The sequence below is a fragment of the Bubalus kerabau genome, chromosome 1, assembly GCF_029407905.1.
Source record: "Bubalus kerabau isolate K-KA32 ecotype Philippines breed swamp buffalo chromosome 1, PCC_UOA_SB_1v2, whole genome shotgun sequence".
Taxonomy (NCBI): Eukaryota; Metazoa; Chordata; class Mammalia; order Artiodactyla; family Bovidae; genus Bubalus; species Bubalus kerabau.
In genome coordinates this window covers 238,844,178-238,868,487 of record NC_073624.1, presented here as the reverse complement: position 1 = coordinate 238,868,487, position 24,310 = coordinate 238,844,178, and the positions used below count along the sequence as shown (strand labels likewise).

Below are 24,310 nucleotides of genomic sequence, written 5' to 3'. Positions count from 1 at the left end.
TTACTATGAACGTGTAAACAGGCCTAGGGCAGGGAAGGCCGTTATTTTCATGCCAGGCTCTTTCTGCTGGTGTACCCTGGACCTGCTTGTTTGAAAGTTAACTTGCTGAGCTCTTATTTATGGAAAGCAGATTCTCTTTCTTATCTTCCCTGGCCACATTCCACCTTTCGAATCTTGAGCTGGACAGTCCATTCAACATGAAACACAAAATTCTCATTTGAAAGCCCTATTTCTCTGCCTCTTTACGTGCACCTCCCCACCCACCTCTTCAACTCACTTTACTTCTGTCTGCCTGAGCACTCCTATCTTGACAAAGCTCTCAGACAGTTTTGATCTGATTTGTGCTTTTTATACTTTTCTGCCTGGCAATTCTTTCAACTTGTTTTGGTGAAATCCTGAAGTCTTACTGAAAGCCGTTCTAGAGCTCAGTCAGTCAGTTCAGTCACTCAGTCCTGTACAACTCTTTGCGACCCCATGGACTGCAGCACGCCAGGCTTCCCTGTCCATCACCAACTCCTGGAGCTTGCTCAAACTCATCTCCATCAAGTCAGTGATGCCATCCAACCATCTCATCCTCTGTCTCCCCCTTCTCCTCCCACCTTCAATCTTTCTCAGCATCAGGGTCTTTTCCAATGAATCAGCTCTTTGCATCAGGTGGCCAAAATATTGGAGTTTGAGCTTCAACATCAGTCCTTCCAATGAACATTCAGGACTGACTTCTTTTAGGATTGACTGGTTGGATCTCCTTGCAGTCCAAGGGACTCTCAAGAGTCTTATCCAACACCACAGTTCAAAAGCATCAATTTTTCAGTGCTCAGCTTTCTTTATGGTCCAACTCTCACATCCATACATGACTACTGGAAAAACCATAGCTTTGACTAAATGGACCTTTGTTGGCAAAGTAATGTCTCTGCTTTTTAATATGCTATCTAGGTCGGTCATAGCTTTTCTTCCAAGGAGCAAGCATCTTTTAATTTCATGGCTGTAGTTACCATCTGCAGTGATTTTGGAACCCCAAAATATACAGTCTGTCCCTTTTTCTATTGTTCCCCATCTATTTGTCATGAAGTGATGGGACCAGATGCTATGATCTTCAGTTCAGTTCAGTTCAGTAGCTCAGTCGTGTCTGACTCTTTGCGACGCCATGAACCACAGCATGCCAGGCTTCCCTGTCCATCACCAACTCCTTGAGTCCACCCAAACCCATGTCCATTGAGTTGGTGATGCCATCCAACCAGCTCATCCTCTGTCATCCCCTTCTCCTCCTGCACTCAATCTTTCCCAGCATCAGGAACTTTTCAAATGAGTCAGCTCTCTGCATCAGGTGGCCAAAGTATTGGAGTGTCATCTTCAACATCAGTCCTTCCAATGAACACCCAGGCCTGATATCCTTTAGGACAGACTGGTTGGATCTCCTTGCAGTCCAAGGGACTCTCAAGAGTCTTCTCCAACACCACAGTTCAAAAGCATCAATTCTTCAGCGCTCAGCTTTCTTTATAGTCCAACTCTCATCTCCATACATGACCACTGGAAAAACCATAGCCTTGACTAGACAGACCTTTGTTGACAAAGTAATGTCTCTGCTTTTTAATATGCTGTCTAGGTTGGTCATAACTTTCCTTCCAAGGAGTAAGCGTCTTTTAATTTCATGGCTGCAATCACCATCTGCAGTGATTTTGGAGTTCAGAGAAATAAAGTCGGTCACTGTTTACACATTTTCCCCATCTATTTGCCATGAAGTGTTGGGACTGGATGCCATGATCTTAGTTTTCTGAATGTTGGCCATGATCTTAGTTTTCCAAATGCTGAGTTTTTAGCCAACTTTTTCACTCTCCTCTTTCACTTTCATCAAGAGGCTCTTTAGTTCTTCTTCACTTTCTGTGATAAGGGTGGTGTCATCTGCATATCTGAGGTTACTGATATTTCTCCCAGCAATCTTGATTCCAGCTTGTGCTTCATCCAGCCCAGCATTTCACATGATGTATTCTGCATATAAGTTAAATAAACAGGGTGACAATATAAAGTCTTGACATACTCCTTTCGTGATTTGGAACCAGTCTGTTGTTCCATGTCCAGTTCTAACTGTTGCTTCTGAACCTGCATACAGACTTCTCAGGAAATCTTCCAGAGCTCCTTCCAGTTATTCAATGGATGCAGTATGAGGAACTGATTTGACCTGAAGAACTAACTACGGGTCAGGTGTTCTAGATTCTTGATTTGGGATCATTTTTACCTAGCTTCATGACTAGCAGCAATCGATTTCACGTCTCCATTGTGAATCAGTCCTCAATAGAAATTCTTTTCTTGCAGGTTAAAAAAAATTTTTTTTTGCCATTTCCTTTTTATCATTAAAGTTTCAGCTTAAATAAAATGTCCTCAGGGGACTTCCCATGCATCCACTACAGGGGGGTGGGTTCAATCCCAGGTGGGGGAACTAAGATCCTACCTCCCCCCTAAAAAAAATGTCCTCAAAGACACCCTAAATATTCCCTAATACTATTTTCCTCTAACATCATTCTCTATAACATTCTCTTCTGTTTTCTTCACTTTCTATCAGCAATTATCTTAAATGTTTCCTTGATTACTATGTTTTCCTCCAAAGACCTTTAAGATCCAAGAGAGCTGAGGCCTTGTCTGTCTTCTTCCCAGCTGTGTTCTCCACTCCTTCAGTTCAGTTCAGTTCAGTCACTCAGTTGTGTCCAACTCTTTGCGACCCCATGGACTGCAGCACGCCAGGCCTCCCTGTCCATAACCAACTCTCGCGTTACTCTCTCTCGTGATACCATCCAACCGTCTCATCCTCTGTCATCCCCCTCTCCTTCTCCCCACTCCTCTCACATAGAAAATGTTCAATAAAAATTTGTAGAATGTAAAGAACTGTAAAATTTAAGCAGTTTGACCAAATGAACTTTAAGAGTGTTTGTGGCTCTAACATGAACATTGTCAAAAAATGAGTAAGTGAAAAATAAAGTGACAATAATCATTGCAATAAAACAATGAATGCCGTGTAGGTGTGTATCTACACTTTGAGAATATACACCTGTCAGGTTCTTGGATCCGTCATAATGTCGTAGTGTTGTTTTTCTACAATTTCCCATGGAGTGTGAACTGAGGTTCTGAACTTTATAGTAAGTACCTAACAAGGATATTAAGTATCTGTCTAAATATAAGAGCACTGTATGGTAGAATTAGAATGGAATAGGTTTTAAGATACAACCTTTTCAATGTACAAGGATGGAAACTAAAGCCCAGGGAAGGAAATATATCTGGGCATTTGGAACCAAATACAGAATTACTTCTGTCAATGAGGAGTTCATATGCCAATTATACTTCTTATAGTCATCGCGTGCACGCGTCACTTCAGTCGTTTCCGACTGAGATCCTACGGACTGCAGCCTGGCAGTTTCCTCTGTCCATTGTTGTTGTTGTTGCTCAGCCACTCAGTCATGTCCGACTCTTTGCGACCCCATCGACTACAGCACACCAGGCTTCCCTGTCCTTCACCATCTCCTGGAGCTTGCTCAAACTCATGTCTATCGAGTTGGTGACGCCACTCAACCGTCTCATCCTCTGTCGTCCCCTTCTCCTCCTGCCTTCAACCTTTCCCAGCATCAGGGTCTTTTCTAATAAGTCATTTCTTCACATCAGGTGGCCAAAGTATTGGAGTTTCAGCTTCAGCATCAGTCCCTCCAATGAACATTCAGGACTGATTTCCTTTAGGACTGGTTGGATCTCCTTGCAGTCCAAGGGACTCTAAAGGGTCTTCTTCAACACCACAGCTCAAAAGGATCAATTCTTCGGCTCTCAGCTTTCTTTATGGCCCAACTTTCACATCTATATATGACTACTGCGTAGGGGTGCGGAGAATCCGGAGAGCTTTTTTACCGAAGAATCCTAACTTTAGCTTTCCTCTGAAACTCTTTCAGCCTAATTTGGCGCACAGAGAACTACAAGTCCCAGCGTGCCCCGTGCGCAGCGGGCGGAAAGTCAGGCACTTCCGCTCCACGCAGCGCCTCTGCCCCCGCGTCTCGACGTGTCACTGGGCGCCGCGGCTGTGGCAAGAGAAGGAGCTGACTGGGGGAGTTTGAGGCGGCGGGCGGCGGCGGAGGCGGCGTGGACAGCGGCAGCGACCCCGGCCTGGATCTGCCCCGGCGCGGAAGTGTTCCGGGGTCCGTGGGGTACAGGAGAGGGAGGTGGAGGCCCGGCCCGCTCGGGCAAGATGTTGAACATGTGGAAGGTGCGGGAGCTGGTGGACAAAGCGTGAGTATCGGGGGGCAGTTGTGGCCGAGGCCCACGCGGGGGAGGGGCGGGGGGGAAAGGGAGCCGGTTCTGCGCTCCGGGCCGTCCGCGTCACGCCCCCCAGATGGGTCGGCCCTATCATGGCGGCGGGCGACTCTCTTCTCGGCCCGGGGCCGCGTCCCGATCCGCCAACCGAAGGGACCTTTTCTCTGTCGAAACATCTTAGTCCCCTTATCTCCTATCCAGGCCTTCCTCACCCTGCAGCTACCCCACCCCTCTAGGCGCGGACACTTTGATCAGGGGCGGGGGCAGGGTTGTCTCGAGCTGGGTCACTGCCCTGGCCGGAGAACTGTCTTGGCCCCTGGCTTTTGGTCTTTGCCTCCTGGGCAGCAGTGAAAACTTGAGGCTGGGGAAACTTATTTCAGTGGCTCCCTGTGCTCCTCAGCGGTTGTAGAGATCTTAGGCCTGGTTGGGATGTGTCCTTTACCTTGCTGAGCTTCTTTTAATTCCTAATGAGCCTGAGGTATTGTAGTGGGTGGTAGGTGTAACAAGTGGCCATTGTGGTCAGACTGAAGTTACTCAGACTCTCTCCTTTGCTTTTCTAACACTAGTGAGAGTAGATCACCATGTAATTTACTGTGATTCCTTTCCTCTGTTTCCTTTTCCACTACATTTCATTTTTGGAGGGCCATTTGTTCCATTTAGTTTAATTAACTAATCACTGAATTAACAAGAAATGTCTCCCAAAAAAGGAAACAACCAAGGTTTATATCCTGTTGATCTACTTGTAAGTACAGACAGGTAAAATGACTAATGCATAGCTGATAGTCTTTAAGATTTAAGTGATCACTTTAGTATCTTACTACCCTAGGGAAACCTTAACACTTACATTGAATGTATCATATACATTATAACAGTGGTTAAGTAAGGTCTTCTAGAACAGCAGGAAGTAAAGTTTAAGAATTTAACTAGTCCCCTTCTTTTCAGGTTTTAGTGATGATATAATAAGTGTAATGGCAAAAACAGTTCATTTGTGCCACTCATCCAATCTAAAATCAGGAAGTGAGGATGGCAAATTCTTGGCTTTCTTGACCCCCCAAAAAATAACTTATTGTAAACTGCTATGTATAAATTAGATCCAAGCATATAATGTACAGCACAGGAAATACAGCCACCATTTTATAATAACTTTAAACTGTATAATCTGTTAAATTATCGAATTACTGTTTGTACACCTGAAACTAATAAATCAACTATACTTCAGTAAGAAAAAATTCAGTGGCTTGGATAATGCATCAGATAGAATTTAGAGTTTGACTGTATTTTCAAGTTTTCTGTGCTACCGAGAATGCAGTAGAGTGCCTAAGGAGCACAGATTTCTGAACCTGCAGAGCTGGATTCAAGCTCTGTAACCTTGGCAAATTACTTACCCTTGAAGTGTCCCAGTTTTCTCAGGTGAAATATGAAAATAGTGATGGATATTTACCTTAGAATGTTGTGAGAATTAAGGGTGAAGAACTTAAATAGCATATAAAGGCCATAATGCAGTAAGTTTAGATCAGTATGCTTTTGATAATTATAGCACATGTTCTACATCAAGAGTAATATTAAAATTCATTAAGAGAAAAGCTCCATGTTTGAAAAGTGATTTGGTGGTTTTGCTTTGTCAACCATTTATTTGACCATTAAGTCCCCAGTCCTTTATTTTGGTTTTGTTTTGCTATTTATATATCCTTTGCTTTCCAAAGGTAAAAATAAAATCATGTTTTTGTTTTTTGGGTTTTTTTTTAATCCAAGTTTATTGGTGGTTCTTTTATATATGGTGTAAAGGATACCAGCTTAAACAGTCTTTGAAGATCCAAAAATCTCTACAGAACTATTTCTTAACCAGAGGTCGGTGGAAGAAAAAATCACTAAAAAAGCACCTTCTTACCTTAGGGGACTAAATTTGTGGTACTCAAAAATTTGAAGCAAGGTACACTTTTTCAGGAGACAAATCAAGGCAATATTCTTGCTCTTGTTGTTCTTTTCATGTTGTTTTTCTCACCTTTGTTACTAAGTTTCAAGTACCTCAGATTAAATTTGTCACATAAATAGCTATCAGGTCAATCTAATGGAAGAGCTGCTGTTGAAAAATACCTTCAGTCTTCCTTTTTACTACCCAAATAAGAATGGAAACCTGGGGATTTCCCTGGTGGTCCAGTGACAAAGACTTGGGGCTTCAGTGCAGGGGGCCCGGCCGGGTTCCATCCCTGGTCAGAGAACTAGATCCCACATGCAGCAACTGAGACTAGGTGCAGCCAAATAAATAAGTATCTTAAAAAATTTTAGAAAGAGTGGAAACTTAAACCAAGTTACTCAAGAACATGTAAGAATGTTGCCACCAAGGACTTTTTAAAAAACTTTCAGTGGTGTCTGACACATATTAGGATTAGAACATGAGGTTATTTTACTGATGAGTACTTAATTTTCATCTTTCACTGGAAGAAAAGAAATAGGTCTTCCACCCCAAATACAAACATTTTACAAAACCAGTACCTGTGGCATTATGCCCATTTAGACCGTTCATCTTAAATTGCCATAATGGAAGTGAAACAGATCCATAGAACAGCTATTCAGGTTATCAGGGGGATAAGGTGATGAGGAAACTTGCAAAAGAGGAAACAATAAAGTGATTAAGGACTGCTCTCAGAGCTGTGTTGAATAGAAATGAGGCTTTATATGATATAGCCCTGGCTAGAGGTTTGGGGAGACCTGGGTTCACCTTCTGATACTGCTTTTTAAATTAGCCATATGTATAATTTGAGGCAGAATCATATGACTCTCCAGAGCTTGGATTCCTTATCTTTAAAATGATGGGATTGTATTAGAATGACTTTTTCCAACCTTGTTGGCATTTTGGAAATACGAATTTCTGTCAGGGGAAAAATGGAGCAAGTATTTCATAACAGCAGATGAATTTTAGAAAGTCATTATCCACCAGAGACAGTTTCAGCTGAAAAGACAGTTTTTCTATGTGACAATCAATAAATGTTATATTTAATTGCTTTATGCAATAAATAAAGTGCAATCCATGACTCTGGAAAATTAGGACTTTTTATTTAGTATATATCCCTACCCAATTGAGGTTTATACTTCAGAAAGAAAAATGCTCTTGTGTCCTCTGAAGCTACTGTTAGATCCAGTATGATGGCAGTTCTTAAGTATAATGATATATTTTAAATATTGACTTTTGAGAATTTGAAAACTTTCACGGAGGGTTAGGGAGATACTTTCCACAAGTTTTGAACCTGCTCGTGGTATTAAATGCCTCTGTTTTGCAGGACATTGTGGAACTGAGGAAAAGTAGATAAAACCAAAAGCTCACCAGAGCTTGGAGTGCCAATTTCCTCCCACATGTACTCAAGTTGCATTAAAGGGAGCTGTGGCAGGAAAGGATAAGTGGCACCACTTCCACCAACTGGGACTAGCTTGATCACTGTCATCCTTTGACCTGCCTCCCTTCATGTGATGATGAAATAAAATTGAGCACTTTAATATTTTGTTACCCCATTTTTGGTATGAACTGAAAGTTGCTGCAGTTCTGTTGTGTTCTTCAAATTTTGGAAATGCAGTGAAGGTAACCTGGTAGTGGAGAATCAAACCACTTACTACTGCTTCCTGTTCAAGGCCAGCCAACCCTTCTCTTTCATGCAGGGAGTAATATTAATGGTAAATCTATTTCATCAGTGGCCCTTATTCTCTTTAAGATAGTGATTCAAGCTGCTAGCAATTGCTATAGATTGTCCATTTTAAGTTATTCTCTTAAGCATAGCTTGCATTTTTTCCCCTTTAAGATGATTTTTGTTGGTGTATTTGCATGTTTTTAGTTTCTAAATGTTTGCATAACATAATAGAATTGTGCAAATTTCTATTTTAGTCTAGCTGACCCCAGAAGGAGAACCTTGCTTTTAATAGAAAATATTTCATTCAGTTATTTCAACAGTTAATACATTTATTATTTATTGGAATAGTACTGTATTTTTTGGACTTGAAAAATAAAATACCTGTCTTAAAAAAAATTGCCACTACAACTTGAACTTATCATTGGTTTTCCCTCTCAGTCCTCAGATGTATTCCCCCTAATTTCCCTATCTTACTAGTAAATCTCTGTTCAGTTTGCTTCTTAGAATTTAAAAATAAAGGTGATTTTCAGCTTTCTAGTCTCTCCATATCAACTTTTCTTTAAACCAGTTGTTATTGCTGAAACAGTAAATTCATTATCCTGTCATCCTCTCTTCTAGTAACTGGACACAAGTAAATACTAAGAATTTAATTCCAAAGAAAGATGAGTTTTACCTTTTGCGAGCGTATTTTAGGAGTGGTTTTTCTGTAGTTTAAATTAGTCTAGTTAGTACTGTTGCCAAGGTGCTTCTTAAAAGCTCTTAGCTGCATCTTACGTTTTCCTGTGCCCTAGTGTTTTCAAGCAGTTTTTCGTCTGTTTACTGATACATCCATTGAAAGTATTTGGCTTTTTAAATTTTAAGTACCTCTAACTAACACTCCTAGGTTTTACAAAGTAAGGCTTCATAGTTGAACCTTTTTCTGTGCTCTTGTGTTATTTTCTTCCTATTTCCAATGTTTATTTATTATTTCCTTTAAGAAAGAAAGAGTATAGGCAGCTTAAGTAACTTTTTTTAATCGTGAAGAAATTTTATGTTTCATATTTAGATCTAATTGGAATTTAATTTTGGGCTTTTATTTTGGAAAATTTTAAATATATCCAAAAATGGATGTAGTGAATCCCTGCTTACACAGACCTAGCTTCAAAGTTTGGCTAGTTTTGCTTTATCCCCACTCCATATTATTTTGAAGCAAATTCAAGACAGTGTATCATTTCATTTGTATCAGTCTTCAAAAGGTAAAGAGTCATCTTTTTTTTATTATTATAACCAGATTATCATACCTTTTAAAAAAGATGATTACTTTATATCGAATGTCCAGTCATCATTCCTTTCTCATTTACCTCTTGATTCCTCTTTGATGTTTCTGAGTTGGTGGGTGTATCTCTTGATTCTCTTTTTGTCTAGGTTCAATCCCGGTCTTTTTTTTCACTCATACTATTTATTTGTTGAAGAAATTAAGTTTTTTGTACTTTCTTCAGTTTGGATTTTGTTAATTGGTTCCCATACAGTTGTTTGTTTCTCTAATGTCTATATGTCCTGCAATTTGGTAATTGTATCTACTCACTTGATAAATTCCAATTCCAATTTTGGGGACAACAGGACTACTTCATAGAGTCAAAGTACATTTGCAGTACTTTTAATGAGTCTTATGTATAAAGATTAGCTCTTTTTAGTCTTAGCTGACATTACCTAACATTCTGGGACAGTATACTTAACTGTTTATCTTTTTTTTTTTTTAAGGTGTCACTTCTTATGACCTTTCATTGTTAGGTCTAATTATGTATACTAGTCCCTGTATATATTTTTATATTACTTTTCTAGCTATATGCACTGTCTTATACTTAGGCACTTCCATCTGGTGTTGAGTGAATCTGGGAAGAAGTTTGTGGTTCAGAGATTAGAAATGGATTGAAATCCTAAGTCCATCACTAAGAAATAGTGATCCTGAGGATTAGGACAATATCTCCAAACTTTCCCATCTATAAAATAGGATGGTATTTTGTTTTACAGAGTTCTTGTGAGGATTAAATTTGAAACACTTAGCGTAGTGCTTGACATAAAATAAACTCTTGAAATGCTACTTTTATTGTGCAAAGCACAAAATAATTTATATAACAATTTATAACAGAAAAAAATCAAAAGATATAGTTTGAAGGAATAAAGAAAATGTCAAACTAAATTATTTACAAATGTGTAAGAACTGTGTCTTAATCCATAAATCATTATTTTCAATGTGTATTCACCTAAATAGACACATTAAGCAACCCATAGAACTCATAAAAATATCTCTGTTATGTATGCCTTGTGTTGTGTTTAGCAAACCACAAATGCCTTTAATATTGTAAAGCATATTACAGAAACGCTTTTGAAAGACACGTTGAGGAATAAAGTCTTTGGAAAGACATATTGCAATTTCCATCTGCTCATTTTTTTTCAGCTTGTATTTCTCAAGGTTTTAAAGATGCTGCTAATATAAAATATTTCTCCTAAAATACATAAAGATTTATGAAGGCAAATTGAAGTGGACAATCGATCCTTAAAGAAACTGAACAGAATCAAGAAAAGTAACTCTAAAATGTGATTCCCAATTCATAATCTCTGATAGTAGATGAGCAGTATATACAAGAAAGGGGGCTTCCCAGGTGGCTCAGCGGATAAGGAACCCGCCTGCCAATGCAGGAGACGCAGAAGGCATGGGATCAATCCCTGGGTCAGGAAGATCCCCTGGAGAAGGAAATGTCAACCCACTCCAGTATTCTTTCCTGGGAAATCCCATGGACAGAGGAGCCTTGTGGGCTGCAGTCCCCATGGGGTTGTGAAGAGTCAGACACAACTGAGTGAGCACACATTTACAAGGAAAGCATGTTACAGTGTGCTTTCCAGTTTTTCGATACACTGTCCCAAGTTGGTAAGAAATCATTTTGGCTTACCAGAGTTCATTAGCCAGAAAATTAAATATAGGTAGAGTAACATAATCGGAGAAGGCAATGGCACCCCACTCCAGTACTCTTGCCTGGAAAATCCCACAGATGGAGGAACCTGGTGGGCTGCTGTCTATGGGGTTGCACAGAGTCGGACATGACTGAGCAACTTCACTTTCATGCATTGGAGAAGGAAATGGCAACCCACTCCAATGTTCTTGCCTGGAGAATCCCCGGGACGGGGGAGCCTGGTGGGCTGCCGTCTATGGGGTCACACAGAGTTGGACACGACTGAAGCGACTTAGCAGCAGCAGCAGCAGAGTAACATAATGCATTCCCACGTTGGAACCAGTTGATAGCTCCTCATTACTGTAGATAGATCTAGCTAATGAATTATTAAATATGAATAATTTTGTTAATGTGCAACAATAGCCAGGCGTGTTTTGTACTTAAGATTAAGTCCAGTTAGCCCTGTTTTGGAGTGTCTTCTTTTGACATAGGAATTTTGCTTAGTTTATAAATTCTCAGGAGAGTAAGTTTCAATCCCTGGGTTGGGAAGATCCCCTGGAGAAGGAAATGGCAACCCACTCCAGTATTCTTTGCCTGGAAAATTCCATGGACAGAGGAGCCTGGCTGGCTATAGTTCATGGAGTCTCAAAGAGTTAGATACAACTGATCACACATGCACACACCTGGAGAGTAAGTTATACATAATTCTAATTATGAATAATTTTTTATAGTGAAAGTCACTCAGTTGTGTCCACCTCTTTGCGACCCTATGGACTGTAGAGTCCGTGAAATTCTGCAAGCCAGAATGCTGGAGTGGGTAGCCTTTCCCTTCTCCAGGGGATCTTCCCAACCCAGGGATCGAACCCAGGTCTCCTGCACTGCAGGCAGATTCTTTACCAGCTGAGCCACAAGGGAAGCCCAACTTTTTATAACTTCCACACAAACTCATCAGGTAAAATTTTTCACTCAAAAAAAAAAATTCTTATCTAGATACTGGCGACTCATCCCACCCTGGCCCCGCTTTTGTTTTTCTCTTTGGCTGTACCATCGTGGCTTGTGGGATCTTAGTTTTCCCACCAGACCTTGAATCAGACCTTCTCAGTGAAAACGTGGAGTCCTAACCACTAGCCCACCAGGGAATTCCCTTAGATAGTCTTTATTTTTGTAAGAGAAAGAAGATATACATTGAAAATTCAATTTGTTTTTCTTGCTATTTATTTTCATGCAATATTAGCAATCATTAAAGAACATTCATCACTTGTAATTTTTAAGTGACTTAAGATTGTATGATTAAAACTTCTTATTAACAGTTAAACCATAATGGTATGATATGTTTGGTTTATAGTTATAAGTTTGGTACTGAATGGGTTTCTGAAGTATATTTCATTTCTCATGAAGCCAAATAAACATTTTAATCCTGTAATCTGCACATAGCAACAAGGGTGATCCTTTAAAACTGTTTAAATCACATCGGTTCAGAACTCTCCAGCCACTTTTTATTTTGCTGCTCACCAGCCTGTACTTGGTCTAGCTCTGCGGCTCCCTCTGACCTCATCTCCCACCACTCTCCCTCATTCACTGTTCTGTGTCAGTCTAATAAGATGCCTGCGTTCACACAAGCTGCTCTGCTATTATTTTAGCACAAGCCACTTCTTCTACTTTTATTTACATCTGTCCATCTGCTGCCTCTGGGATGTAAGCCTCTTGAGGGCAAGTCCAGATACTTCTAATAAATCATTATTGAGTATTTGCCATGTGCCAGGAACAATAGTGACAGCATTATTATTAATATTAGTTTGTGGTTGAGAAAATTGGCCACAGAGAAGTCCAGAAACTTCCATGAAATAACACATATAGAAAATAAAGTCTAGATTTAAGTCTAGTGTCAGCTTTTAGAACATATATTTCACAGTTTTTGCTAACTTGTACAAGACATTACTGTAATAAAGGTGAATTACTGGTGAATTACTGGTTTTACTTAAACCAGTTAAAAAGTACTTGGAAGAAGTTTGTAAGCTTCTGAATCAAATTCCATAAGCATTCTTTTTTTCCCTATATATACTGGTCATAAAAGAAAAATTTTTCTAGCCTCTGAATATTGTCTATAAGTAGGATGCCCTTCAATGATCGAGATGCAAACAGTTGTTTTGTTAGTGGAAAAGGAAATCTTAGCTATTATAATGAACTTACTCATTGTAATTAATCCTAAAAAAAAGTTCATGACAGTCATAAGCTGTATCATAGGTTCAAAATTACCCTGTAATCAGCTCCCACAGCTTTAATAAACTTCCCTCAATTCTTTGATCTTTATGTCAGTTAGCTATGCCTGTAGTGCTGTGTTGTATTAATCCCTGATACATGTCCAGAGTTTCCCAACTTTTCTTACACTCAGCTTAAATTGGGTAATTTGAAAATAATTTTCCTTAGTTCAGTATGTGCCTATCCAAGGAGGATGGCGTAGTTTGTAAATATCTAAATGGTATACAATAACTGAAAGTACATTACTGATATTCTTCCTCATCTTACAGGGATCCTTCAGTGAGTGCGTATTAAATATCTACCATGAGCACTGTAGAGCACTGTAGACTGAGTGACAGACCTTATGGTTCCAGTGCAGCTTATGGTTCTGTTAAGTGGATGCACATGACAAGCACATGAAAAAGACAGAATAATATAAGATGGTATGATAGCCAGATTTGTAGTATAGGTAAATATGGTGAAATTCAGGGAATGGAAAGAACAGTTAAGACTGAGCAAAAGCTTAATGAAGTAGATAAATCCTGGTATTTCAGTGTTTCAAAAATGTGTATCTGCTGAAAGGACGATAAGGCCGAAAAAGGTATTAAACATAGAATGAAACATCTGAAACACAGGTCAAATGATGTGGTCGCTAATAAGAACCTACTGCTGAATGGTTCCAAGTAGAGGATGACATCAGTGATACTGTCTCAGAAGCTGTTCTGTTTCAAAAGGAAGTTCCCCTTCTATCCCCAGATAGTCCAGATTAAATAAAGCACAGGTGTTTGATGGTGTGTGTTTGTTTGAGAGTTTGAGGGGAAATAAATTATATAGGTTTCAAAATTTTAGTAGTAATGTTCTGGGAACAATTTCTTTAGTGTCAGAAAAGTTGAGTCTAGTTTTTGGGATTTGAAAGTCATTTGAGTAAATCTAAGTTTAATTGATCTTAGGTAAATCTAAGTTTAATCATGGATGAAAGTGGGAGAAAATTTTGCTGACAATTTAAAAATTTTAAATAACACTTAAAATTTAAAAATATCAAGTATTAGAGTTCACTTACAGGTAGTTCTATAAACTCAAACTTTGACTGCTGAGGTGCAGGATTTCTCATTATTCTATTGATAGGATTTCTTATATTCTTTCAGTTCGTGTTTGATATTTGGCAGTACATCTGAACTTAATCACATAGAGGTGGAAATACCTATAAGTGATGTGGTCAAACTGTACAATGTCAAGCATTTGTGTCTACAAAGGTGTAATTTTCACATATTTCCCAGTGTAGGATGTTTCATCATTTTCTCCTCTTAGAAGGGTTTTATGCTTTTCTTTAAGCTTAACTAATTTTGGTGCTTTCTTTTACATTACTTTCCTGAAGAAATCTCATAATACAGTTAATAATTGTTGTTGTTTAGTCACTAAGTCGTGTCTGACTCTTGCGACCCCATGGACTGTATGTAACCCACCAGGCTCCTTCGTCCATGGGATTTCCCAGGCAAGAATACTGGAGTGGGTTGCCATTTTCTTCTCCGGGGATCTGAAGAAGGGATTGAACCTGCATCCTCTGCACTGGCAGGTGGATTCTTTACCACTGAATCACCAGGGAAGCCCAATACAGTTGATAAAATTATCTTAATAGGATATTTTAAATAGGTTGCCACATATTTTAAAAGGAATTTGTTATGAGTATGCCCAAGCTGAGCTAACTTCTTTGAGTTTCAATTTTGTTTTTAAATGAGGGGTGGAAGGAGTAATTTGAGGGAAGACATAAGTCAAGAGACTTTGTACATTTTTGTATAGAATGGGGATAAGATCTACTACCTTCTAGGACTGTTAGAATTAAATGAGATAATATATTATAAAAAGGTTTACCATTGTGTTATCAATAAATTCTGGTTCTTTGGTCTTGTTTAATCATGAGGTAACCTTAAAAAGCTGTAACCTAAAATTAAAAGATAAAGGTGAACAAAAACTCACTCCTTAGATTAGTTCCAAAGAGTAGGAATTTAAAAGTTGGCCAAACTTTTTAATAAACTTTAAACCCCTTTAACAAAATCTTTACTATTAAAGTTATTTTAGTAGCTACTATTTTGTTGTACCTATAAAAACTAGAATTGGGATGTATAATGCTAATAATTCTTATGCTGCATCCATTTTTTAATACCCTGGGATGTTTGATTTGCTTCTGAGATCAGTTTAACATACACATCTCTTGATAAAGATAAATATCACACTGTCCTTTCTTTTTTGAGAAGAAATTGATTTACTAAATAACCTATTTAAGTGACCTTAAGCAGTTGTCAGCAATAGGAAAGATAGTTTCACAAGTAAACTTATACACAAAACAATGCAAGTCTGAAGCTGCTTTAAGTACAGAATAGGACTGTTTCTGATTTTTGAATAGGAATAATATTCCTGTACTTAAAAAAGATATGTACCTCAGGAGCATATGCTTGCAAAATTTATTAGAAATGGCATTTGAGAAACTTGTGCTTGCATTGATAATGTGTGTCATAATATATATAGTTGAGTTTGTAATAACTGGTATTTCCAGAACAATTTTCAAATAAATGTTTTATGCTGAATATTTCTTTAAAAGTTATTCTGGCAAGTGGGAATCTATGCTCTAGTTATTCAGAGCCATAAATAGAATATTACTGTTGTATCTAAATGTAACATTTTACTAGCTTTTATTAACTTTTGTCATTAAAAATAATAATATTACTATTTTTCATGAACACTTTGTAACTAGAATAATCCTATAGTCATTGAGGTTGTGATAGGCCTATTAGTTGCTTGAAATGTTTAACCTTTAGGATTTTTTACTCATATGAATAAGATTGCTTGACATGGTAACCTGGTTTGAGGCAAGGGGTATGGTGGTTGATGTACCAAAAGAATAAGATTTGCATACATTATATTACTAATTGTTCCTTTTTAGTGTAACTTAATTATAAAATAAAATGACGCTAATTATAAGACATCAGGTGAGCCTAAATATCATGTTTTAACTATAAACTTCCTTTACATTAAAATTGATGCATTCTGTATCTAAAAGCATAACATACAATGTTCACTGTATTAAAACTCTTTAATGGAGGAATGATTATATTTGTCATGCTGTTTTATTTTCTGAGCACTTTCTTACATTCTGGCACAAGCTGCTTCAAGCTTATCCTATATTTTCACTACTTCAGCCCTGGAGTTGGCGATTTCTGCAAGGATCCCTGGTTTTGGTTGTTTTTAGCAATGGGACACATTTTTAAAGGAAATGTATGGTGGACTAGAGAGATTTTTCTGTCACAGATAAGATGTTGCTAGAATTCCCTATGTGTAGGAACACCTACAGTAAAAGAGTTGGCACATGGGATAAAGACCTCTTTGGCAGTGCGGTGGTGGTATTTTTCTTTTGAATAATTAAGGTTTTACATTTTTGTTTCATATTTTTAAACCTTAAGATAATTAAGATTTGTGAAGGGTGCTACATTGCCATTCTCTCCCCAACAATGCAATTTGCTTTCTGTAAATCACTTAAGTATGAAAAGACAAATAGCAAAGCATTTTCTGTTTAAGTATATATATTGTAGATAATGTGATGATGTCAATAAAATGCCCTCTAGAATGTACTTTTCCTAATGGTATTTCATGTTACAACCTGTAATTCACATACTGAATTCCTGTTTGGCTTTTGAATTGTTTATACTAGCAGCTGATTACTGAGTAATTTAAGTCTCACTTAATTATGGCAGTACTATTCTAATTAGAGTGCTGAATGTTGGCACTTTATTTAGCAAGCAAATATAAAATACTTGATTGTGACATTTGTGGAAATAAGTATTGAAGAATAATTTTCTGTCGATAATCTTAGGATATCTATCTTAAGTGTAGACATAATGCCTACTTTACCCCCAAACCAAATAGATAACCCAGTTGGAATATGAAATCCTTGTGATCTAAATTGGAAGGAACTGGTCCATATGTTGAGAATCTCATTTTCTGAACAATTAACAAATTATGTATGTATAAATGTAAAAAACAGCAAGATTATATAATATTAAATAATTAAAACAAATACAAGTAATATGAACATAAAGAGTTAAAAGAACTTGAGAAATTTGCTGGAAATATAGCCCTGGTGTTGGAATTTAACATAGGTAATCTCCCTTTGGCTATGTTGAGATATATAAGGAATAAGCTGAAAACAACAATATATAATTAACATTCCTTTTAGACTGATTAGTTTTTTTTTTTTTTTTTTTTGGGCTGAAGATCCATCACTTTCAGAAAGAGATAGCCAGAGAGGACGAGGGGGCAGAGATACAGAGGCATTCTGGCAACACAAGAGAAACAATCCTAGAATGATAACATTTTTAAGATATGAGTTTTTTAGAATAAATGGTGATAATCTTTTCATGAATGAGTTATATATTCTTAATACTTAGATAATCTCATAATAAAGAAAACTCAAATTATAGGTCTGCTTCTCATGTCAGACTACCCATATGACAAGGAGAATGAAGTACACTAAAGGTTGCAGGGAAGCCACAGGATAACCTGGCTTACTCATCTACAAGGGCTTCCCAGGTAGCGCTAGTGGTGAACTCGCCTGCCAATGCAGGAGACTTAAGAGACGCAAGTTCAATCCCTAAGTGGGGAAGATCCCTTGGAGGAGGGCATGGCAACCCGCTCCAGTATTCTTGCCTGGAGAATCCCATGGACAGAGGAGCCTGGCAGGCTACAGTCAGTAGGGTCGCACGGAGTCAGACAAGACTGAAGCGACTTAGCATGTGTGCATGCATGCATTCACTTAAATAACTGTTCACTGAGCATTTGGAACTCTTTCAGATACTTAAAGTACAGTTGTAAGCAAGTTTTGGTGGGGAAGAGATAACTAAAAAGAAAAAGTAAGCAAAATAATTACATTTTTTGAGTGTTATGAAGAAAAGGGACTGAAGTAGAGAGTGGTGAATGGGGCTGTTTCATTTAGGGTGGTGATAGTAGGCCTTTTTGGAGAAAGACATGGCAACCCACTCCAGTATTCTTGCCTAGAGAATCCTGTGGACAGAGGAGCCTGGTGGGCTGCTGTCCATAGGGCCGCATAGAGTTGGACACGACTGAAGCGACTTAACACGCATGCATGCGTTGGAGAAGGAAATGGCAACCCATTCCAGTGTTCTTGCCTGGAAAATCCCAGGGACGGAGGAGCCTGGTGGGCTGCCGTACAGAGTCGGGTCGCACAGGGTCGGACACGACTGAAGCGACTTAGCAGCAGCAGCATAGGCCTTTTTGAGGATATGATCTGTAAAGAATTTAGAGCACACAGAGTAAAGGAAGAGTGTTTTATCCTTGGAGTGTTTCACTCATGGAGTGAGCAAATAAGGAGCTAGTGAGAATATTAGAGAACAGTGTGGCAGGAGCATGTGGAAGAAGAGTGGTAGGCTCAGGGATTTGTGGGTCATTGCATGGAGTTTGGATTTATTTTAAGTATATTAAGCAGTGGAATTTTGATAAGCAAAGGAGTGAAGTGATCCCATCTATGTACCTTACTGTTGGTGCTGAGTTGAATAATGGATTGGAGGTTGAGGTGGGAACATGAGTAGAAAGGGGCACTGGTTAAAATCATGATTATAGCATAACAGTTATGGAATGGAATGTAAAGTGGGCAATAAAATGTGTTTGTTTGCCTCTTATTTGTGTTACTTTGGAAGGAATACATGAGAATTACTGTTATACAGTATTTGCTTTGTTCTTCTGTGGTAATAGATTGTGCAAAGTAAGAGCCTGGTCCAATATATAGGAGTTTCAGTTAACAAGATGCCGTGCAAAAGGAGGCTTGTATATTAGAATTCCAGCATCTGGAGAAGTGAAATCTACGATGCTTTCAAATTCATAGTTGATACTGAGCAGAGTATGAGATTTAACAAAATTTTTTTAGCCTTAAATTTCATATTTAGCTTTTCATATATTTATATGGGACACAGAAGTCTTAGGCCAAGGTATCTTACCTTTTAAAGTCTTTGCTGGGGGTCAGTAAGCTAATTTTAGGGCTTATAATAATTTAACAAATCTTTCAGACTGACTCCAAAAAGCCTGGGATTGAAACATCTGTGACAGCTCTTTAAAAAGAAATTTTGTGAGGGTATTACTTCTCATATCATTCTGTTTGTGTATATGTATATGTTGGTCAGCGGGTGTTTATTTTAGTCCTCTCTATTCGTATCTTAATCTCAAAGTCCTTATCTTCCATTCCCCCCCCGCCCCCCCACCGCCGTCTTGTTACTCTCTGTTACCAAGAGATCATAGATTTCATTTATGTATTCACTGGTCAGTTATTAAATATTCCATTTTATGTGAGGCATCCATTGTTAGGTACTGAGAGGGAAACAAAAATGCATAATATATAGTACAGTCAGTACTGATTAATTGAGGTAGTTATGTTTTTAAAAGTTACTGCAAACACTGAATCTTTGTTCTTAGAGGAAATACAGGATTAGGTTCCTGTGGGCCTCTGATCACAACATTTTCATCAACCAGTTAGTATGTAACCTTGTTTTATCTGTATTTCTGTTTAAAGATGCCTTCCGTATTACATATATTGTTGATTCATTAACATTGAACCTAGGGCCAACTATATTACATGTCTTATATGCAGATATTTTTTCTATAAGGCACATCATAACCTCTTGGAAACACTAGACAGCACTTTAGCACTCAGCTTGGGGGCCATGTTAAACAACAAAATCAAGAGAAATCATAAAGATGTGAAAAAATATGGCACTGAGTAAACCAGAGAAAGGACATTTGTTTACAGTATGAGAACTGAAACGAGAGCATCACCTTTTTGACCTCATCTGGGACTGTAAGACAGATAACTGAGAGTTTTGCTGCACACTGTTCACAAATGACCATGAAAGTGCTATGAATATTGATTTTGGTGTTAAAAATATATTTTGGCAAGGAAATAAACTGAGTCCTCAAATAGTCAACTCTACTTGCTTTTTAAACATACTAAGGAAATTAAATTCAGTTATAGCCGTTGTACAAGGCAGAATATAATTCATAAGAGTTATAAATGTAATGTTTATTTCTTCATAGGAAAGGAAGATTATGGGTTGGAAAGAGTCAGGAAGACTTCATTTTTGCATCTTTGTTTAAAACTAGGGTTGATTTTAACTCAAAGAAGAGGTGGGGATTCCGGGAGTGAACAGTTAGTCAGGTAAGAAAGTAAAGTGAAGTGTTAGTTGCTTAGTTGTGTCTGACTCTTTGCAACCCCATGGACTGTACCACAGGCTCCTCTTGTCCTTGGAATTATCTAGGCAAGAATACTGGAGTGAGTTACCATTCCCTTCTCCAGGGGATCTGCCTGACCCAGGGATTGAACCCATGTCTCCTGCATTGAAGGTGGCTTCTTTATCATTGAGCCACCAGGGAAGCATGCTTAAATTTCAACTAGTAATACAATATGATTATCTCATAAAGTAAATGAAACAAACAGAAGTAGTGGGAGAAAAGGCTGGAGAGATTGGTTGAGGACTACTATCAAAAGTCAATTAGTACTTTTTTAGTCAGAGGAAAGAAAATATTTAAGAATTATAATCCTTTTGTTCAGTTATTCAATAAATATTTACTAAACATCTGCTGTCACCAAACCTGTTCCAGGTACTGAGGTTCTTAAGTGAGAAAGACAAAATCTGTGTCCTCTGGTTGTTTTCAGTCTAGAAGGTGAGACAAGCAAGGAAACAAACATGCCCATTATATAGTGGCCCAGTTTTAGTTTTAGTTCAAGGTAATAGAAAGCGCATACTATTCTTTGCTATGTAGAGCATATAGGCAGTTCCCCAAAGTTGAAAGAAGATTTCTTGGAAGAAGTAACATTTAAGCTAAAATCTGATAAGGTGGGAATTAGGTGGGGGGATGGGATAGATGGGCAGAGGATTTAAAAACCAAAAGAAAGTATGTGCAAAGACCTGGAGAGAATGGCAGTGGTGGGACTGAAAAAATAAATTGGTATCTCATATGAAGGATTGAGGACTTCATCTTGAAGGTAATAAGGAAATCTTTGCTGGATTTAAAATGGGAGGTCAGATAAATAGGATTTTTATTTCGGCAGGAGTTCACTTTGGCTCTAACCTGTTGGGAGATAGATGGGAAGCAGACTAGTTACATGGTTGTTGGCAGTAATCCCTGTGAGAAATGGTGGTAGTGGACTAAGGTAGTGGAGGTGCATGTGGGAGAAGCAGATGGACATATTTGAGAGATACTTAGAAAACAGAGTTGAAAAGGCCTGGGAATGGATTGGATGCTGGCTAGAAGAGGGGAGAGAAGTAATCAATAGTGATGTTCAAACTGTAACCCTGGATGGTACTGTCCATTGCACAGGAGGAGGAAGATGTTTCGGGGAAGATGGATTTAATGAGTTTGTGGTAAGCTAACATGACCAACACTAAACACTAGGAAGATGAATCTGTTTTGCTTTGGAGGATGAATGAAAGGATAATACACCTGAATTGGAGAGATTGTTAAATGCTTTTGTGGGAGCCTAGGCTGGAGTTGAGTACCTATATTTTTAATGCAGAATGAACAGGTTTTGGAAATTAATAGGAAGTAGGCACTGTGGGAAGAGACTCCCAAAGATAACTCCAAACATCCCAACAACTGTACCCAACCTGCCCAGCTTTTATCATGTGCTCTGAGATCATGTATCAGGGTGAAAAATGGTGAAGCTGCCTCCGTGTTGCTACCTCTTAAAATACATAGAGACATTTTCTTGTTAAAAAGCAGCTCTAATTTGTAAGAATAGTCATTTTTTCCACTTTGGGACTATTGGGGTATCTCATATGGGTATTGATCCTTGTGAAAAATGTTAGGTCTGCATGAGGGAGCCTAGAAAAGCAGCTACTAGTGTGAGAGTAAGGCCCGTGGGGAGACGTCATCTATCTCTTCCTGAGCTCTTTGCTGTGTTTCTTTTTGTTAGCTGTGCGTTATAAAATGTCATAAAATCAGTAAAATATGCAGGAAATAAAGATATTTAACTTTATTTAACTAATAAAGATATTTAAATAAGATATTTAACATGGTTATTAAATGAAGATTAAGAAATTAAAAATTGAAGCTAAAATAAAGTGAAAACTTTGGAGTGGTTGGAATAAAGTTTTAAACATTTAAAAAACCCAATGCAGAAAGGGTTAAAAAAGAGTAAAACAGATGAGACTTAAAATAATATCAAGAGAATTCCCTGGCAATCTAGTGTTAGCACTTAGGGTTTTCTCTGCCGGGGCCACGGTTTGATCCCTGGTTGGAGAACTAAGATCCCTCAAGCTGCGTGATGTGGCCATATTAAAAAAAGAAAAAACTAAAATTAACAATAAAGATCAATCAAGGTTTTTTGTTTGTTTTTTAAGTATGATAAAACTAGGTAAGAAGTAAAGCAAGGTAAAAGGCTGAAAGCCAACCAACAGTTTAAAAACATAAAAGGTTAAAGGAAAAGCTATTCATGAGATTAAAGATAAATAATAGAAAGTAAAAACAATGGTAAAATAAAAGGTATCAGCTGACAATATTTTTAGAATTTTGGGGGAAAAGGGCCATTTTTTAAAAATACATTGAAATGGGTTTCTTGGGACACTTGGGAAATGCTCCAGGGAAAAGGTATGTTATCCCCAAAGGTTTAGAAATATTTAATATAGTCCCCTCTTGGAGACTCATAATGCACATGAGAATAGTAAAGTCTCCAAGAAGTGTTGCAGTAATAAAGTTGCCTTTGTTTTATGTAACATTTCCTAAACCTCACCATGGAACACATTTCTCACATAACACCTATTAATGTCTCCCAGAGTATTTTTCGCAAAACACTAGAGTGGTGTTTCAGAAGAAAATAAAAACCGAAAATCTTAACAGTTACAGAGATATGTGTTAAAAGAAAAAAACGGTCATCTGGAAATAGAAAATGGTTTTGGGTTGGGGCTTGCATTCATTCCTTGGGAACAGGCTCCTTTCGAGGCAGCAGTGTCCTTTGGAGCCAAGAGCCCGAGAGTAACTTGATACTTCTATCTTCTGGCCTTCTATCCGTAGCTGTCTTTTCAGAAAGCTTTTATCTGTGCACAGCATACAGGCTGCTGAGCCAGGGGAGTGGAAGCCAATCCTCGGCAGAATTAGATCAGCTCAGCCAGCGGGCACTTCCCTAGCAAGTGTAAAGAAGTTGTATATACAAGTACTATTTTTCTTCCCCCCCAAATTAGTGTTTTTTTTTTTTTCATTGTATAAATGAAATTTTAAATGTGTGCCTCCACCCCAACACTTTTTATGGGCTTTTTAACTTTAGGCTTTGTCCACATGCACACGTGTTTTTATCTAGTTGGTAGTAGTTAGTGTTCATACAATTTTGTATTGTTAGAGCTGCTTTCTTACGGCTATGAAGGGAAGAATTTCCTACTGGTGGCTGCCTCTGCCTGTTCTGTTGCTGTTTTTCCAAGCACACTGCTGCAGCATTTTGAGAGCAGCTTCTCATTCTGCTTTCCTGAACCACACACAATAAAAGTCTTCCATTTTGCCACCCTCCTCAAATCTTATTGCTGCCAGAGTGCCTCTCTGGAAATAATAACTTGTAGCATCATGGGACTAGCCTACATTGGGAAAGCTTTTCTCTAATCCTGTCATCTGCTGTCCAGTTCATGTTAGCAGCACTTGTGCTAGAGAGAAGGGCTTCCATATAAGACCTGTGAATATCCAGACACTTCCTAGGATAATAATTTGTGCTGTTACACAGGAAACCGAATGGAGAAACTGGTTGCTGTGGCTTTTCTAACATCCTTTGTTCAGGTAGGCACTTCATGGAATCAGTTACATGGACCTTGTTTTTGGCATTTTGAAAGCTTAAAATTCTACAACTTACAGTATCTAAATTGTAGATATAAACTTCATGCTGAGAAAGTTTCTTTTTATAATAGCTTAAACATCTTTTTGTTTTTCCCATAATTTGCTTTTGGAATGTCTGACTCTAGTAGCTGATACAGATGAGTTAGTTTAGTAAATCCAAAAAAATGTTAAAGACATTATCAGATGATATCAGATTACCACTATAGGACAAATTGCTGCTTAATGTAAACTAAAACCCTAGAACATGGTTGGTGGTACTGAGATTAAAGAGAGTGAACTTCAAAATACAAACTCTGTTTGTAAAATGGCTTGTATTGATACTTGTCCTGTCCCTTAGAGAAACTCATTTCCAGATCTTTGGCCATT

General features: G+C 38.1%; 1 protein-coding gene across 3 annotated transcripts in view; it reads left to right on the top strand.

The window, feature by feature from the left end:
- The first annotated feature begins 3,985 nt into the window (after positions 1-3,985).
- Positions 3,986-24,310, top strand: part of CLINT1 (clathrin interactor 1) — a 57,544-nt gene continuing 37,219 nt past the window's right edge. For 2 of the 3 annotated variants that reach the window (XM_055560685.1, XM_055560687.1), the window contains exon 1: positions 3,987-4,260. In XM_055560685.1, coding sequence (XP_055416660.1) covers positions 4,220-4,260 — 41 coding nt within the window. In that variant the 5' untranslated portion in view covers positions 3,987-4,219. Of the gene's footprint in view, positions 4,261-24,310 lie in introns of all 3 variants that reach the window. The other variant, XM_055560686.1, reaches the window with a different exon arrangement.